This window comes from Lepisma saccharinum, chromosome 6 (assembly GCF_977018435.1).
Source record: "Lepisma saccharinum chromosome 6, izLepSacc3.1, whole genome shotgun sequence".
NCBI lineage: Eukaryota > Metazoa > Arthropoda > Insecta > Zygentoma > Lepismatidae > Lepisma > Lepisma saccharinum.
The window spans coordinates 73,151,917-73,171,943 of NC_139234.1; the positions used below are offsets into that span (position 1 = coordinate 73,151,917).

Consider the following 20,027-nt stretch of genomic DNA (forward strand, 5'->3'; position numbering starts at 1 on the left):
TCAAGATCTTCTATAGGCTGTCCATTTCAATTTGTTTCTCTCTCAAAAAGAGTAGTTGTCGAGTGTTCCCGCGAGGAAGTCGAAAGAAGTCTTATCTCCTCATTTTGTAAAAGACATTTCAGAATCAACAGTAACGGAAGGAAATAAGAAGTTATTTTTTTAAGAAGACTTCCCAAGGCGTAGGTGTAAAGTACAGTTTTAGTAGTAGTTGTTGATGATGATGATGATTTATAGTATACTAGCTCATTACCCGGCGTTGTCCGGGTGTTTAATGGATTCTAACTATAGCGTGAAATGTAACTAACTTTATTTACAGGTATTTTAAAGTATAAGAGCAGTATACAAATTATGAGGTAATATATTTTACAATTTCACTACAATATAAATTTAACAACAATTTATGAACAACATTTTCAGTTTTACCTCCAGGAGCAAGAATAAATAAATTGAACAGCATTGCGAGTGTCACTATTCATCTTAGCGACCCAGAAAACTATGGATTCCACACTAATAACGGTCGTATTACATGTCACCCCCCTTCCTACCTCCACCTCTAGGGGTGCCAGGGGTGTCTTACCCCCACAGTATTTCTTTCCACATTGCAAATCATATGTGTACCAAGTTTGGTCATCGTGAATGTCACCAATTAACTTAGCGACTCCAAAAACTATGGATTCGCCACTAATCTTGGTCATTTTTGACATTTTAATTTTCACCCCCTCTCACCCCCCCCCCCACATCCCGATAGGTGATGAACTTGGAGTGGAACGGCATTGGGAGTGTCACTATTCATCTTAGAGACCACGAAAACTATGGATTCCGCACTAATATCGATCGTTTTCGATTATTTTTACATGTCACCCCCGCCCCACCCCAGGGGTGTTTTACCCCCACAGTATTTCTTTCCAGGTAGCAAGTGATACATGTTCCAAGTTTGGTTGAAATCGCTCCAGGCGTTCGAGAGTTATGCTGGAACAAACATACATACACACATCCATTTTTATATATTAGATGTATATGATTCACACATACATTTGTACATGCAATGTGCAAAATGCATAACTATTCGGGCCCTACTTATCACCATAGTAAACAACATGAAAAGACAAAGTTTTAAAGGCAAGAAAATTTAACCAAGAACAGTTCCCGCCATTCAATTGTGTGGTCTGTCATCTATCAGCTGTTGTTGCCAAAAATATGTTTGGTGCAAACATGTAGACTAACGGTCCTCTGAAAGAACAATCTACTGAGCCATTCAAGCTCTTTTAGAGGAAAATTCTTTGACATTTGAAATACCTGCTGTGAAAGTGCTAACCAAGTATTCAAATTTCCCTCGCAAAGGGAACGATAAGCTCTGGTTGGCAGAGAAGAAAGCAAGTGATAACGCGCAATGGACGACGGAACATTTTTGTGGCGGGAATTGTTTCAAGATAAACCTTCAGAGGTAAAAGTGGAAGAACTTACGCTTGTATGTGTCCAAGCTATTCGTACGGCGGGAAGGTCTATTATCTCCAGGAACTTCGTCATCTACAAAGATAATTTAAAATGTCCATAACTACATAAGATCTAATTTCATTGTTCTAAAATGAGAACCATTTCATTCTTGTGGATCATAATTTTCTGAAAATTCAACTGACTTTAACAGGACTAGATTTAGGTCTAGAGGGCAACAAATTTGGAAAGGCAAAATTCCCGCCTCAATGTGATCCAAGCAGCTGCAGTTCAATTTTCCATCAATATTCTTAATTTCCTACATTACAAGGGATATGCTCTTTGCAGTCTACTTCTGCCTGGCTTTCACATTTTACCTTCACCCGTAGACTCCAGTCAGCTCACGCACATTGCTCTCCAGTGAGTAAGAATGAGGAAAAGGAGAATAGTTGAACCCAAGGTCCGTGAAGACTTTCCCCTACCCCGCTCTCAGCTAGGGAGGAAGACATTCTACGGACCTTGAGTTGAACCTACCTGCTCTCCGAAAGATAGCCACTGTCGATTCCAGGAACACTTACCTGGCTTTCAAACCAACTAGGGCTTGATAATATCAGAGCAGTTCTATATTCATACTGTGAGAGATGTGCGTAACATGGCACAGCTTTTTTTAAAAAAAGTCTTCAGAATCTTGTAACTTACCATATGCTATACTCTCATGTTTCTGTATGATAGCTTTCAGGGAATGGGAGCGTTCCTTGATGATCTTCGCGTCCTCTGTTAAAGGACTTGACGGCTCCTGTTCACTAGTGTCATCTTGTGACTTGAAGATGAAACTGTCACGGAGCTTCGCCCTGGGTTTCTGCACCGGCGAAGGAGATTGCGACGAGAAACTGGTGCCTGCAAGAAAGGCAAGTTATTAATGTCATTGCAAGATAAACAAGAATTAGTTGTCACACTAATACCAAATACTGCGGTTAATAATACTAGGGAGGTGCGAGATATTAATGCATCACCCAACCATAACCACACTTTTATATTTACTTCTTGATCTCATGAAACTAGTTGTTAGTTTCAATAGCGAGCCGAGGAGGAGGTTTTTTTGGGGGGGAGGTCAAAAGAGAGAGATGGTCCTATATGAATCTTTAAAGATTCGGATATCATTCCAGAATTCGAATTAGCAATATTCAGATCACAAAGATGTCACTTCTTGTCACTCCTGGTGAGTTCAATCAACACCATTTAGTTGCAATTACCACTAAGTTAACCGCGTCACAGAAGTGAGTACAACAGGAGGAAAAGAAGTTAGGAGGCGGAAGGAAGCGTCCATGGCCTCCGTTAAAAAAAAGAAAAAAGTCGCCTCCCAAATACAGTAGCTCTGTTAGTAATCTAAATATGGAATTAAATGTGGATTTAGAATTGTGGAGAATAACAATTTTCGTTAAGCAACGGCTCATAAAATGCATTAGGCTTATATGACATTTCTTGTACCATGATTCAAATTTTAATACAAAATGTGCATTGTTTTCTGTTACAAAAACAATGGATTACCGAACTTTATTTTAGGTGCTGAAACGTGAACTATCTCCTGTTGTCAACAAACCAGATTTGTATTGAATGGAACTGCATTCAATGTCACATGAAGTGATGGATTTCACCGCTAAAGCTTGAGGTCACATTCTCTGTTGCTAAGATGAATCTTAAAATAACACATGCATTGTCTATATTTCAGGATTTAAAATAAACAGAGTAAGTACGAAACGAACAGAATACAGATGAACGGAAAATCTTTGGTATTTAGCACAAGAAGAGAAAATTTAGTAGCATAATATGGAATATATGTCGGAAAATGTTTGAAAATATGGAGATTATATGTAAAAATAACTAAAATATGTGCTAAAAACGAATATCTGGAAAAATGTGGAAAGTATTTCTAAAAGAGTATTGGGTCAATCCATATGAAGTCATACAACATGGTTGCTTGACCATTTTTTTAAAAGTTTATTTTTTGTGTGGTGTGAGCCTCATATGTTGACAGTTCAGAACAACTGTTATTTTATTTTTACTGTCACCGATTTGAAGATGGCGGGCATTTTTTTTATCATGGCGCGCGTCATTTTCTCCATTCGTAAGCATCAGCGACAACTTTTTTTTCTCAGTTCTGGCAAGTCCTACGACAATGAGACAAAATCTGTGATGTTAAGCAAATTATAGGCTACAATTATATTTCTGTATAATTTTCTAAATATTATTCCTTCATAATAAATTTTAAGGTCAAATTTGTGTATTTTAATCGCTCAAAATGACATTTTCGGACATTTTTTAGGGGGAAGGCACTTTTTTTTCACTTGAATTTTTTTGTGCAAGTACCTGTTTACCAATAGAGTATGTCAAAATTATTTGAAGCTTGAAACTTGAATCGTTTTTTTTCTACAGGGTCATAAACATGTACTTTTTGTTAAAAAATTCCAAGTTCAGGGTTAAATATCTCTGGTGGGAAGTTGTTTAGAAATCTGAAATTTGTACACAATACAGTACTCCATGATAAGTAACTTCGGTAAAAATTTTGAGTTTGAGATTCAATTGGTTTAAGAAATACAAAACTCGTGAAAAATTCAATATTTTGCATTAAATATGATATGACTAATTCCATTTCTTATTAACATTTTGTGTTAAAATTCTGTAAACTGTAATTTGGAAAGTCAATCAACAACATTACAATCCTAAAATGGATCTACAATAAAGTATATATACGAGAGCGTGCTGAAAAGCAAAGCTTCCTATATTTTTATTTTCTTTGTTACCTTGTAAACGCATTTTGGATTTTGAACAAGCATACATTGCACTTACAAGACTTTCCCGCTTCTCCATTGAAGGTTTCAAACTTCTATCGCCAGGGGGTGCTGAACTATTGCGAGGAAAATGGCAGCATGTAATCATGCAATGGTGGTGAAGCGTCTGAAGTAGCGTGCAGTGATCGAGTTTCTAACCGCAGAAAATGTGCTACAAATTGACATTCATCTGAGACTGAGTGCATTTTATGGGGATGAATGTGTAGACATCAGTACTGTGCGATCTTGGGCTGTTCATGCTCGTAAAGAAAACCCAAGCTGAACACGATTCCGATGACCTCCATCAGTTGCAGTTCGTGGCCTTTCACTCCATTCTCTCACATAGCTGAGATTTCTTCAACTGGGGTTTTCTTTAAGAGCATTATAAATTCAAGATCGCACAGTACTGATGTCTACATCCATAGCCATAAAATGCCCTCAGTCTCAGATGAATGTCAAAATTTGTAGCACATTTTCTGCGGTTATAAACACGATCACGGCACGCTACTTCAGGCGCTTCATCAACATTGCATGGTTACATGCTGCCATTTTCCTCGCAATAGTTCAGCACCCCTTGGCGATAGAAGTTTGAAACCTTCAATGGAGAAGCGGGAAAGTCTTGTAAGTGCAATGTATGGTTGCTCAAAATCCAAAATGCGTTTACAAGGTAAAAAGAAAATAAAAATATAGGAAGCTTTACTTTTCAGCACGCTCTCGTATATATACTTTATTGTAGATTCATTTCAGGATTGTAATGTTGTTGATTGACTTTCCAAATTACAGTTTGCAGAATTTTAACACAAAATGTTAATAAAAAATGAAATTAGTCATACCATATTTAATGCAAAATATTGAATTTTTCACGAGTTTTGTATCTCTTAAACCAATTGAATCTCAAACTCAAAATTTTTACTGAAGTTACTTATCATGGAGTACTGTATTGTGTACAAATTTCAGATTTCTAAACAACTTCCCACCAGAGATATTTAACCCTGAACTTGGAATTTTTTAACAAAAAGTACATGTTTATGACCCTGTAGAAAAAAACGATTCAAGTTTCAAGCTTCAAATAATTTTGACATACTCTATTGGTACACAGGTACTTGCACAAAAAAAATCAAGTGAAAAAAAGTGCCTTCCCCCTAAAAAATGTCCGAAAATGTCATTTTGAGCGATTAAAATACACAATTTTGACCTTAAAATTTATTATGAAGGAATAATATTTAGAAAACTATACAGAAATATAATTGTAGCCTATAATGTGCTTAACATCACAGATTTTGTCTCATTGTCGTAGGACTTACCAGAGCTGCGAAAAAAAGTTGCCGCTGATGCTTACGAATGGAGAAAATGACGCGCGCCATGATAAAAAAAATGCCCGCCATCTTCAAATCGGTGACAGTAAAAATAAAATAACAGTTGTTCTGAACTGTCAACATATGAGGCTCACACCACACAAAAAATAAACTTTTTTAAAAATGGTCAAGCAACCATGTTGTATGACTTCATATGGATTGACCCTATTTTTAAAGATTGGCAAAGATAATACAAAATAACATTGATTTCAGCATCATATGAAAACTTATTTACATATAAATCCGTTTCCTGATTATAACAATAGGCCGCTGGGGAGATCCGTTTAAAGAAAAGGTAATGGGCTGGGGATGATGGGGTACAGGAGGTAAAGGTAGTTTGTGGAGGCCATCGGCTGGCATTAGGAACTGGGCTCTGTGGAAGCAAGGGGTGTTGTGGATTGTTATAATGAAAGAAACGGATGTTGTGAATTAGTATATGGGCACAAAAGGAAGGGTGTGTAGGGAATCTGCGGATGAAGGCCGGGCATAACGGTAGAGAAGAGGAGAAAGCAAGTGGGCGGAGCAAAGCAGTGCGCGCTGTTGCAAACAACTGGTTACTGCAGCCAAGTTTTCCCCTCTCATGCGAACGCTCGACCCCTCTCGAGCCACTACTTGGGCAGATACTTGTTTTCGTTCAATTGCTCCAGAGATTCCCGGGATAGAATGTAATGGACTACTATACGGAAACAAAGAGATGTGGTTTGGTACACTCCTGTTCAAATAAAGTGGCGCACATTTCCACTGATCAACCCTATAAAATGTGCCACTTTATGTGAACAGGAGTGTACATGGACACAATCGGACGTTCTTTACTATATGCATGGACACCAGGGCTTGAAACGGACCAGAGCGGACTGGAACGGAGTTACGGTTCTTGAAAATCTGGAACCTTCCCGTTCCGTCTAGTCACAAATTGCAAGGGACCGTTCCTGATCGTTATTTGTTACATATTTCACTAGATTTTTATTTTCAGTGTGCACGAAATTGTTAATACTCTTTAATAGTACATATCGCAGCATGTTTAAATAAAGGCCCATTCCATTCCCTTAATATATATTTCCCTAGGGTGCGCGGGGGATTTCCCCCTCAACAAAAAATTCCGGGGGGAGAGTTTTTGTTACAACAAACAAAAGATAAGCAATTACTTTTAATTTGTGGGGGTAACGCCCCACACTTTCTTGATCCGGTCGTGAGTGGGGGTGATGTGATCAGCATCACGCCCTTGACCGCCTTTACCCCCCAGGGTTTCCCCCAGGTATCCATGTTATTCGACGCTGGGTTGGCGCCGGGGCCGCTTCCATCGTTAGAAAACATAAAGCAAAAGCTAAATAAAAACTTACACATAATAAAACCACTTCAACTATTTCATAATTTATTAACATCTTTAACCAGTTAATAAGGGAATTAGTTTGCTACTTTATAATATCTGATATATATAAAAATAACAGATTGATTTCTTTATTTGCAATTAATAACAATAAAATATTTTTAACTTAGTAATTTACTTTTACCTTTAATAACATTATAAATATGTATATTGTATAATTTATATGTATGTTTGTTGGGAAGCGGGTTTGTAGATTAAGCTCTTTCTCCCTCCAACCAGTCTTAAATGATTTGGCACCCTGCTTTCCCCTCTACGTGGAGATGCGTTGTTGCCGGAAGGGAGATTAACAGAGTATGAAAGCGTCAATGTTGCCTTTTGTGCCTTGCGGTTCTCAAGTTTTACTTTTTAAATTGTTGATAATTATAATTTGCCATGTCTTGTGGATTCGATTGTTCTGACAGAGGTATCTCCAGTTGAGCGAGCTGACTACCCATTCACGATTTCCGTCCTCATAAATTTTGAAAGGAAATAAAATTTCTGAAGACTCGTGTCCAATGTATTTTTATATTTTAATGTTTATGTACAATTGTAATGCTAGCCATGGTTGTTATTGGTCCAGGAACCCATAAATTCTAATGGGTTCTGGTATAGGACCGGAACTTTTTTTTTTATCTCGCACACTTTAAATTCGATCCAAGTTGTTTATTGATTCATATCAATACGGAACTGGACCGTATTTAAATTGATCCGGAAAAACGTTCCTGGACCGAATTGAAATACGTTAAACATAAAAAGGTTCTTTACGGTCCAGAACCCGTTTACGCTTGCTGATTTTCTCTCCTGTACCGGAATTGAATTTTTTTTAAAAAATCCTGCACCTTTAGTAGCCCTATAATGGAGCCGCCGTACCAACCGCTGTCAATTCACAGCGTACAACGGTTATTTTGACAAAATCCTATTTCCCTGTTGCTTCGGAGAGGAAGGATTTTAATGTTGCCGCTCCTTGCCCAAGCAGTAGCCTAATTGGTTGTTTGACCGGAAGCTTCCTTCGTAAGTAAACGCGGCAACAGAGGGTCACTGCCCCTGCGCCGGATGCTAGGCCATGTCAAGAAAAGGAAATCGTCCAGTTTCGTGAAAATGTCCATTTCGAGCCCCGATGAACACAAAGGGGTGGTGTGAACTAGTAATGTTAAAACAAGGGGATGTTTGGGATTAGTACTTGCGCGTATCCTCATACATCCACCTCATGGTTGGCTAGCACGTGTTTCGTTGCTGCTATGAAGAGCCTGAGGGGATACACTGGTTCTGTTCACCTTCTGGGTTCCAGGATGAGGACATTGAGTCTGTGAGAAACGGTCACTGCTCCTGCCAGAGGGGGGTGGGGGAGGGAGGAGATTGTGCAAATGCAAAGCACACAAGCGTCTTGGCCAGCGGCCACGGAAACTCTTGGCAGACGGACAGTGCAGGGAACTTTGCCTTATCCTCGTGACGAGAAAGACGGTCGTGTAAACACACCACCCACTGCTCAAAGGAACAGCGATGCTTGTGTACTCGCTTCGCTAATCGCAGCAGGTTGTCGTGAGCCAACGGGTTTTATTCGTGCTTGCCTGGTTTAGCTTTTAGCAGCTGAGTATACAGGCGGTACAAAACGCGTGGAGTGTGAAAAGGAAAAAAGTTTGTCTGCTACTCAGTGGCGTACTAAAAGAGTCTGAATCGAAGCATAGGCGTGCGCACGGGGGGCAAGGGGGGAGGGGGGGCGAATCATGGACGTCTGCAGATACTTTCCACGGAGGGACAAGCAAGGTATTTTTTTCATGAGGCGTGTTACCTCTTCAAAAAACACCACTTGAATGTGAAATTATCGCATTAATTTAAATTACTAACTAACTAACTCCCTAGCCTTCTTAAACCCGAAGGTTCATGGCTGCAGCAACACAGGCCTTCCATCTGTCCCTATCTTGAGCAAGTTCTATATACTCTTTTCCATCCCTACCGATTTCCCTTAGGTCCATCTCAACGTTGTCCCTCCTTCTTCGTCTTGGCCTTCCTACAGGTCTCTTACCATCAGGTTTCCCAACAAGAATCCTGTAAACTCCTCTTTCCTCTCCCATTCGTGCCACATGGCCTGCCCACCTAAGTCTTCTTGATTTAATTATTCTAATAATATCTGGACATGAATACAAATTATGTAACCTTCTCCACTCACCTGTCTCCTCATCCCTTTTAGGTCCAAAGATTTTCCTAAGGAACTTATTTTCAAATACTCTCAATTTATGTTCCTCTTTCAACGTAAGGGACCAAGTTTCACATCAATATAATACTACAGGCAAAATTACTGTTTTGTATATTTTAACTTTTAGTTTCTTAGATATTAAACGAGAAGACAAAAGTTTATGAAGAGAGAAGTAACATGCATTTCCTGAATTAAGCTTACTTTTTATTTCCTCTTTAATATAATTTTCATTTGTTAATATTACTCCTAAGTATTTGAATTTGGAAACTAGTTCAAACGAGTTGTTATCAATAATTAGATTTTGATTATTACCCAACACTTGGTTTCGGCCTGTAAGCATATATTTAGTTTTCTCTTTGTTAACTTCCAAACCTATCTCTTTAGCAGTTTTGAAAAATATTTTAGCATTATTCTTAATTGTATTCACATCATCCCCCAGTAAGTCTACATTATCTGCATATGCTAACAACTGAGTCACACCATTTAATTTTAGTCCTTCTTTAGCTTAGTTTAGTAATTTAAATTACTCTGACTGAAATCAAATTATACATGTTAAACATATACTTTTAGGGTGACATTCGATTTCCAAGGGAGTGGTGTGACCATCCTTGTCCCCTCCCTCTTCCAGACGTCCATGTTCCTACATTATTATACATACTTTCACATAGAAATTTAGTGTAGAGGAACCTTATCGCCGGTGTTAAACGGCATTATACCCTTATAGAAAATCAAGCATCTTCAAGCGATTAAAGTTCAAAGCAACTACGGGGGAAGGGGGTGCAGTGGCGCAACCACAGGGGGGGGGCAATTGGCATTGTCCCTCCCAAATCTTTGACGGAAATCAATTCTAGAGGCGCAAACATTGAGGTAAAAAATGCAAGACTAGTAGAATCTAAGAGTAACAGGACAAAAGGATAATGAAGGATGGAATTAGTTTTCACGTCTTTCTTGCATTATTCTTCCAGACGGCCAAGAGCACATGCAGGGTGGCACAAATGGGAAATTGCCCCCCTCGATTCGTAAAATTTTCTTGCTCGCAATTTTTTTCTGTAATGCATTGTAAATTACCAGAAAGAGAAGTTATAACCACTAAGTACTTCAGACTCTTTCTGCTAAAACAGTTTTGTCTTAAATGCATGAACACAATTGTTGGAGGAAAAGGAGCGAGGAACAATTCAGAGACAATTTATATATTCGTTATGGTGCATCTATGTTGCTGCATTATACACACACACACACACACACACACACACAAACCCCCCCCCACACACACACACACACCCACACACACACACACACACACTGATGGAATGAAATTAAACAGTGAGATAAAATAAAGGGGTTTCTTTCCCTTTCATCAAGGCTTTTGCTCCCCCCCCCCTAATCAGAGTGTCTGCGCACGCCTATGGGGGGAAGTTCGGTGAACACCTCAGACACGTTTCGTTTACATGCTACGTCATCAGCTGTAGGCCATGTATGAACACGATATCAGCACTACAGTCACAAATATATATTTCATACACTTTGTCGAAACACACAAGATCAACTGCATCAAACTAAATCAATTTTCCGCATATTTAACACGCATTTAACGACTGCAATGTTGATATCGTGCTGTGAAACATGTCCACAGTGATGCCGGTGAATGTAAATACAGAATCTCTGTGCACATGTGGTTAGTACATCCCAATACGACGCCAAGGGTTCCGGGTTCAAATCCTGTCCTGGGCATGGATGTTTGCGAGTGTCAATTCATGAATTTCATCATGTCATCACTCTTCGCAAATTAGCCAAAAATGGTACAAGAAACGAAGTAAAATAAAGCAAATCAATAAACAATAAGGAAGGTGGAGCACAGGCGAAATAAATCCACGAGTAAAAATTAATTAAATCAAGGAATTCTGATCCAGCTCACTTACTCGCACTTTTGTTTGTTAACATTTTTTAAAATTATTTTTCCAAAGCCGCAGCACTAATGATCATAAGGACTCAAATAATTGCCTTGTAATAAACGATTATTGTCTTTGATTAGCATTCAGTAGTCACAGGAGATGAGAGTGGAAAAGAGAAAGATATAGATAGATAAAGAAGGAGAGAGGAAGAAAGAGATAGATAAAGAAGGAGAGAGGAAGAAGCAGAAAGGAGAGGGAAAGAACCCAGAGAAAGAGGAGGGGATAATAAAAAGTAAAGTTTTTAGAAAAAAAAAATAGTTAATATGCGATATTTTGTACTAACTTTTTGAAGTTCTCAGAAAATTTGCAAATTGAATTTCATAATTAGTCCAAAGTTAAATTCAAAATAAGAAGGTAATTTGAATAATAATGAATCGGTGTCAATGAAAAGCATAGTCTGGGTAGTCTACAATTTTGTTGTACCTAAATTAGAAAAGAGGCCAGATATGGAAATATTCACATCATCATATCTCTATGAAATCTGCGTTTTCATGAGTGAAATTCTCAAATAAATATTATAAACACGCGCGCGCTAGGAAGACTTAAAAACGGTATTTTTTCATCCTGTATATGTGTAACCATGCACTACAGATTCATGGTTGCCACTGGCAATCATATTTTCTGTCGGAAGACGACAATATTTTTAATACGCTAATGATTGATTGAGTTGGTGTTTTAAGTCCACCTTGTGCACAGTAAGGCTAATTGGGACTGGACCTACTATTTTAAGTCGAATCCGAAACCCTATGTTCCTCTACCGGGTATCGAATCCGGGATCCCTTGATTACAAGGCGACGACGCTACCATTGCGCCGTCGGTTTGAGTTGGTGTTTTAAGTCCACTTTATGCACAGAAAGACTAATCGGAACTGGACCTACAGTTTAAAGACGGATCCGAACCACTATGTGCCTCTACCGGGTATCGACCCGGGACCCCTTGATCACAAGGCGACGACGCTACCACTGCGCAATCGGGAGGCCCTAATACGCTATTGACAAACTCGGTAATCAATAAATGCAATGTTCCCCTCTGGACTGTGAATGAAATCTGCACAAAAGTTATAAAGCTCTTCCTTAACTCAAAAACATGTTGGTGCATTTGATTTGATTTTTGTTACTTAGCGTCGCTATTTCTGCCATTTTTGGCTTTTCGGAACGATGAGAATGGGTGATGTTGTTATGAAATTGATAAAGAGACACTTGCAAAGAATTTATGTGCCACGCCACTATTTGCACTCTGCAACCCTTTAGCTAAAAAATTCAGGCGTCCCTCGTGCACATGACACCGCTACATAACGTTGAATGACTCAACATATGATAACAATGGGTAAAGTTTCCAATGCACTGAAGTGACAAATTAACACTCACGAGAACGTTGTTCGTGTTTCTGCACCAGGTCCCTCAGGACGACTGTTTTCTCAATCATGGAGGGGCTGTCTGCGATATCTTTTTCCGGTTCCTCTTCCCAGACTTCTTCCGGGGACTCCCCGCCAGGGCTTGGACTCCTCGGGGAATCCTCCTGTCTTCTCTCGACTCGTGTGCTCTCTGGAAAATAACAAGATACGCAAATAGAACAGAGCTTGCACAGTACTTCCAAATACCTTACCGTTAACATATGAACAACCACTGAATCAGTGTGAGAACATGCCCGTAGTGGGGCCTCATCCCTTATCAACAGAGGCGGGGCCAGAAATATTTGTAGAGGGGTACAGGCCAACGATAAAACTTGATTAGTAGAAATAATAATGACAATAATAATTATTAACACGGTTATAATTGTCATTTTACAATAACAACCATTATAAGTTATAAAAAATAAACAAATTTTAATCCAAATTTATTGTTGTTATTATTATAATAATTATATAAATGGAGGGACTTTGCTACTCGAGTGATAATATTTTTCCTACACTTTGTACAGTTAGTGCACTGAAATTCATACTTATTGTATTTTGTTATTAACTTTTACACATTCCGTGCAAAAAAGACTTTAAAAGTTAGGGGCAAATATTACTCATAAAGTATATATTCTGTGACCTCTCACAAAGAAAATTATTAAATATAAAATTTAGGAGTTGTCGATTCATTTATTCTTTGGATTAAATTGTAGAATATTAAAATGTGCTGGTTGCTCTATTATACACTAAACTTTTTTCGATCTAATGTTTAAGTTATTGTATTTTAAATCAAGATAAAATTAAGCGTGTTTGCAGTTTACATATTCCATTTCCTTTCGTAGGAGCTTCACACCAACAGTACATATACAGCGTGTAACAAAAGTCCGGGAACACTTTTAAAAAATTATTGTAGCCAAACGAGTAGCATTAGAAAGTGACAAAACATCATTTCAAAGAGTAAAGTTGTAAGATTTTTTCTCATTGCAGGTGTTACGTGTAGTTCCATATATCGTTGCTAGGTGGTGTCATAATCAAGATGGCGCTTTCTGTATCTAAGAAGGCTTTCTGCGTGCTAGAATTTGACAAAACAAAAGAGTGCAACGGATGATTTTTTTTATGAGGTTATGTAAAGGACCATGTAAATGTCCCTCCTCTTCCTCGTGATGTTGTGGAACTCAAAAGGAGAATTGAACAAGTAAGAGCCACAGTCTCGGAAGACATGTTGGGCCATGTGTGAAAAGAGTTTGATTATCGCGTCGACATTTGTCGGGTCACACATGGTTCCCACATAGAGTGTTTGTAAAGTGAGTGTTGTTGGGAAAAAACTTACAACTTTACTCTTTGAAATGATGTACTTTGTAACTTTGTAATGCTACTTGTTTGGCTACAATAATTTCTTTAAAGTGTTCCCGGACTTTTGTTACACGCTGTATTTTGTTTTCTTTCTTAGAGGCTAGTAAACTAAACACCATTAAATGATTAAAAGATGAATGTACTTTCACCAAAAGTGATTCTGATGTCTACAAGATCCTTACGTGCATTATTCTATAAATTATTTACTTAAAGTCATTTAAATCAGTGATTTAAATCAACCTTCGGTTGTGATATCCCCTGGATTCTCTCTTTGTTCCTTTTCCTGTCTTCCTTCCTCTATTTCAGTTTTCCCCTATTCTTCCTTTGTTCAAATCTATTTCTCTTTTATTTGTTTCACTCCTTGTCTCTAGTTGTTCTTCAGTTCCACTCTTGCCCAAGTCGATCTCTGTGGCGGAGTGGTTATCATAGCGCGCTACGACGCAAGGGTCCCGGGTTCCAATCCTATCATAGACATAGGTGTTCTTTGTGTCACTTCATCAATTTCATATTATTAACAATCATCCTAGTCTTCGCGATTAGCCAAAAGTGGCAGACAAATCAAGTCAATCACTATTTCCTATAGTTGTTCTTCAGGTTCACACTACCTTCTCTCTATTTTTCTCGGTTTCATTCATTCCCTCTGGTTGTTCCTTAGTTTCACTCATTCCCTCTAGTTGTTCCTCAGTTTCATTCCTTCCCTCTCTTTCTTCCTCAGTTTCATTCCTTTCCTCTCTTTCTTCCTCAGTTTCATTCCTTCCCTCTCTTTCTTCCTCAGTTTCATTCCTTCCCTCTCTTTCTTCCTCAGTTTCATTCCTTCCCTCTCTTTCTTCCTCAGTTTCATTCCTTCCCTCTCTTTCTTCCTCAGTTTCATTCCTTCCCTCTCTTTCTTCCTCAGTTTCATTCCTTCCCTCTCTTTCTTCCTCGGTTTCATTCCTTCCCTCTCTTTCTTCCTCGGTTTCATTCCTTCCCTCTTTCTTCCTCACTTTTACTATTTTCCTCTAGTCAGTGGCGGCGATAGGGTGATAAAACTGGAAAGGAAACGACAGTTTACTTACATAGTGTGGCAGAAAAGGGGGATAGAGTGGAAGTACAACTGTTTCCCACTTGCACCCTAATCACTTCGCTGCCACTACCTCCAGTTTCAATCGCTTCCTCAAGTTGTTTTCAGTTTCGATATTTCCCTCTACTTGTTCTCAGTTTTAACTCTTTCCCTCTAGTTGTTCCTCTCTAACTCATTCCATTTCTTTTTCCCCTGTTTGATTCTTTCCCTCGCTTAATCCTCTGATATTTCTTCCTCTATTTTTCTCGCGCTTTTTGTTTATATTCTGTTTTCTCATTATTTCTTATTTCTTTCTCTCTCATATGCCATTTCTCTCATCTCTTCGTCTCTTATTTCTTAATCTGTTTCTCTTATGTTTTCTCATATTCTCTCAATTCCCGTATCTCAGGCTTTCTATTCACATCCTTCTTTAGCCCTCGTGCTTGCGTGTGTATGCTCCACTAAAAATGATTCTGACAAGTTCTCATGTAGGTTATTTGGTTGAGCAGAGGAGTGGGATGGAGACCATCTTTGCTCACGCCGTGACGCCTTTACCTGTGGACTTTTACTCGTCTTTTAAAATCTTCTTACAGAGTAACTTTCTTCCCAGAATACACAGCTTAATTATTTATTTATTTGCAGGGAAGTCGAGAAGTTGATGGTCAGTTAAAGAGTCACTTGATGATATACAGTATCAGAGCAGTTATACAACATTCTTCACTAAGCGTTTTCTGACAATCTATTCATTACTGGTGTTTTAAATTTGGTAAATGGCATTTAAAAATATATATTGCTTTAGATCTTTCACGATTGTCAGTGAAACTAAAGCCATTTTATATTAAACACCGTGTAAACAATGTTTTATTTTACATGGTTGCACTTTTTTTTTATTTGTTCGACGCTTCGACACACGTGTGCAGGTCCGTAGCCAGGCAGGGGCCAGGGGACCTGCCGTCAGCCCCCCCCCTGTCATTGCCATCAGCCCCCTTGACATTAAGTAAAACTATTTTGTGTAACTTGTTTGCAGTGAAGAGTCAAAATGTAGACAGCTCACAACTTTAAAGATAAATCCACACAACATGGACAGCAACTATTACATTCGCTCATCTGGTTTAAGAGCTGAAGTCTAAGTAGCTGCAAGTATTTAGAAGATTATCTAGACTTTGTAACTTCTTTCATAGAGGAGCTTCTCTATCTGTACCTTCACTGTCCCTGTTGTCACCTCCCGTTTAGACAGAAGTAGTATTGAGTGTGCAGTTGTCCCCAAAGTGTGCGCGGAAGTATCGTCGTCGCCTTGTAATCAAGGGGTCCCGTGTTCGATACCCGGTGGAGGCACATAGTGGTTCGGATCCCACTTTAAACTGTAGGTCCAGTCCCGATTAACCTTACTGTGAATATAGTGCACTTGAAACACCAAATCAACCAACCAAAGTGTGCGTTGTGGATGGGTTATAGGGGCACCGCACAATGTTACATTATTTTCACTGAAATGATTGGTCCAAATATTTGCTTCTTTAGTACGATTTACATGTAATATGTTTCTCAATTTGAAATATATTTCTTAACTAAGGCAAGCAACCTAACCACACTAACTGGGTGTTGCAAGTGCAAGATAGGCCCACATTCTGACTACGGCGCAGTGGAAAAATCGGGTCGGGTACCCTATTCTACACCCTCGAATTTTCATTTTTTTTTTGTCTTTATGAAGATTATGTAATCATAATTGTGAATAAAAAAAATGGAGCGCGGAAAGAAGTATTTACGACTGTACAGCCGTTTAAAGTTGAGATTTTGTCGTTTGAAATTGTCGAGTCCAAATTTTCCACCGATTCCGGGCTCTGCCCCTGGGATAATTGACTTACCGCCCCCTACCGCTACCGCGGCCCCGTCTTTATCTATAGAGTCCCTTTTAAAGGCATGTTAGAAATTGGCCGGAGTCACCTGCCCCCAACACTATTTCTCGCTGTTTTCCGCATTGACACATGAAGATACCAAAAATGAAGGCTAAAATTAAACCTAAGACGGTAACGTACCTCTTTTTACCAAGGCCAGGCAGTGAATTGTGGGTCGAAGTTAAATTTAAGTCCAAAAATGAAGTAAATCCTACGTTGAAAGTTCTTGTTGTCCTTTCCCACAGAATACCACCCTCCACTCCCTTCCCATCATAAAAATAAGAAGTCGTAAATTATCCCATCCCACAAGTCATTTAGAAAAAACAACCCTTCCCTTTACGGCCTGCAGTTGCCAAAAAGAAATAATTAATTCCAATTTCTGAAGTCGCATAAATGAAATCCAATGTCTAAAATGTCCAACCCGCCAATATATCACACAAATAACATATCGCAATCGCAAATGTTCCCATTGCACAAGTCAATCATAAGAAGAAAAAGAAAAAAAATCAGATGTGCGTCTGTGACATGAATCCATGATCCGAAATCTTCAGACTTGCGCCTGTGACATGAATGAATCCATCATCCGCCATCACAGAAGCTCTGAAAAACCTTTTTGACGTTACGCAAGGAATTTTAATTTTATAAAAAACGTAAGTTTCGTAGCACGTAGATCTAAAAAATTAACTCCCTCGCTATTTGCTAACACTGTTTGTTATGAGGAACTAAATATTTTCACGAAAATATTTGAAATGTGCCTGATATCGAGGGTGTAGAAAGGGGTACCGGAGACGAAAAATCTTGAAACACTAGGAGCGCCGTGAAACGAAAACGTTTGGGAACCTCTACTGTAAGGGATGATTTCAGTATCAGTCAATTAACACTCCAAGAGATGTAGTAGAAAAATGTAGTATCTGTATGATATTTATAAATTTTATATAAGTTAATGACCCCCCCCCCCGACACAAACATCTCCATTTAATACTGTTCATTTTTTGAAAAATGGACTTTGTTTACAAAGCACCCCCTAATAACCCATGACCCCCCCCTGGATATCAATTCTAGCTACGGGCCTGCACGTGTGTCATTGTAAGGAGCACAGAATAATTAAAAATATAACAATGTACAAGGAAATTCAAAAGACAAGCTTAGTTTCAATGAGAATATTTTCTTTCACTACCAATGATGCTTGAACTTGATAGGAGAATGCAAAACAACTAAAGAAATATGTACACATGTGGTGTATTTTCAATATTTCAACACAATAACAACATGTACTTTGGAAGACAAAATCTGCAATGAATGCAACAATATTTAACAACTATCAAGTAACAATATGGCAAATGAAGTGCACAATACTATGTTTACTCTTGTTTTCAAGATTTGGATAACCTTCACATATTTCCTGAATAATGAATATACAGTATAGGTAATAGAATCAGTGTGTAACTTGAACACATCCACGGTCGTAACTGTACGTGGCGTAAAACGAATAGAGTAATGAGGGGAGAAAGCAATATCTAATTATGTGTATGTAAATAAATGAGATCTTGTTTTAAACTGCAAGAGCAGTGGTTAGTCGGAATGAAATTGTACGTTCCGCAGAGCATGGTAAATAATCTTCGAACAATAGGCCAGCACTCGCCTATTGTTTGCGTGTGTAAACAGTTTTACCCTTTACGGAAGTAGTTCGCGGTCCACCGGTGCGAAACTCAACGTTACGTGCACTGCTTTTAACTCAATTACAAGTGACAAAACCTCGAAAACCATTCGGATACCTACAACGGCATTGCTGCAGCTGAGTGCAACCGCAGTGAGGGTAAAAAGTAAGGCACGATTTACAATACACACGTGTATAAAATGTATTACATTTCAATTATAATTACCTTCGTTTTGTTCCTGCATGGTAGCTTGAGTTTTAGTGCGGATATTTAAATAAAAACTGCAATCCCTTTATGCTACAGTCAGTCATTAATTTGTACCGCAAAGGATATTCACAGTTACCACAGAGATAAGAATGTGAGATGGCTCATTTCATCGTGCAGTGGAAGTTGTTTGAAGCAATGGCTCGTAATTTTTAGGGCACTCATCACGACCTACTGAAATAGTTACAGTTTTTGTGTAAAAAGAAGTGTAGACAAACATTAGCAATATCCTTAATGGCTGTAAATGGCCATGTGATCATTACATGAGAAACACGGTTCCACAAGAGTGATTAGATTTGACAACTACAATCATGTTTTCTTGTTTTTCCATCGATGTACAACATCTAGCTAGAGGGCTAAATATCTCCAACAACTTGTGGCGTCGTTTAATTATTCGGCACCCAGTTTCTTTACACACAACATATTTGCAATCGAAATTACTTGGTTATGTATAAGAAGTTATTCCTCATTCTTATCAGATATTACGCGCTCCACTAATCACAAACATCTTTGAATCGCCTCTTGTTACATCTGAACTAATATTTTCCGGGCTGATTCTAGGTACCTGTGCGCAATCCCGGTCGGTAGCTAAAGAGTGCTTCAATTGCTTTTTTTTCCTTGCTCGTGACGTATCGTGGGAACAAATCTTCAAATCTCACACATGAGAAGTGTGTAATGCTCTGCTTAAACGAAGATTCATGAATGAAAAAGTTCGTTCTGTGTTCATTGTTCGTAACGAACATTGTAATCGAAGTTGAAATATGACAAATTTTCCTTCGCATGATTAAATTGCTTGGTATTTGATACTGAAAATTGTGAATATTTGTAGTGGTGCATTTTGTGGGAACGTGTCGTGTTTCACAGCATGTATGGATTAATCAACCACAGACACAGACAGAAGAAAAATGCACAATGCCTGATCTGTCGTGCACTCTACTTCATGAAAAATCCACACTTTTGTTGTTTCTAACACCAGACAATTATCTGATACGAAATGTAGGACCACGCTTTTGCATTGAAGCATGCATTTCTACATGTATGTGAACCTATCAACAAGATGTGAAAGAACAGTGTTGCAATATGCATATATAAAGAACAACGAACACAAATACTCGAAACAACTGTGAGGAACAGACAAATAGAAAAGAGTTTATGCACATACCTAATGCTAATATAAAATTGTAATAATTTTACCAGACCTGTTACATTTTTACAGATTCAGAATGGAATTAATGTTGCTGTATTATAAATATACTGACAAATGGATTACTATAGCGTGAATGACAGACATTCAAAGTA

At 38.5% G+C, this 20,027-nt stretch overlaps 1 protein-coding gene across 6 annotated transcripts in view; it reads right to left on the reverse strand.

Annotated features, from left to right (window-relative positions):
* LOC145988882 (uncharacterized) overlaps positions 1-20,027 on the reverse strand; it is a 273,840-nt gene that overhangs the window by 109,343 nt on the left and 144,470 nt on the right. For all 6 annotated transcript variants that reach the window (XR_014441799.1, XM_083124157.1, XM_083124155.1 and 3 more), the window contains exons 7-9: positions 12,494-12,670; positions 2,131-2,328; positions 1,465-1,527 (exon numbers count right to left, since the gene is read on the reverse strand). Coding sequence is in view for 5 of the 6 variants with exons in the window: in XM_083124157.1 (XP_082980283.1) it covers positions 1,465-1,527; positions 2,131-2,328; positions 12,494-12,670 (438 nt within the window). In the remaining variant the exon portion in view is untranslated. The remainder of the gene's footprint in view (positions 1-1,464; positions 1,528-2,130; positions 2,329-12,493; positions 12,671-20,027) is intronic.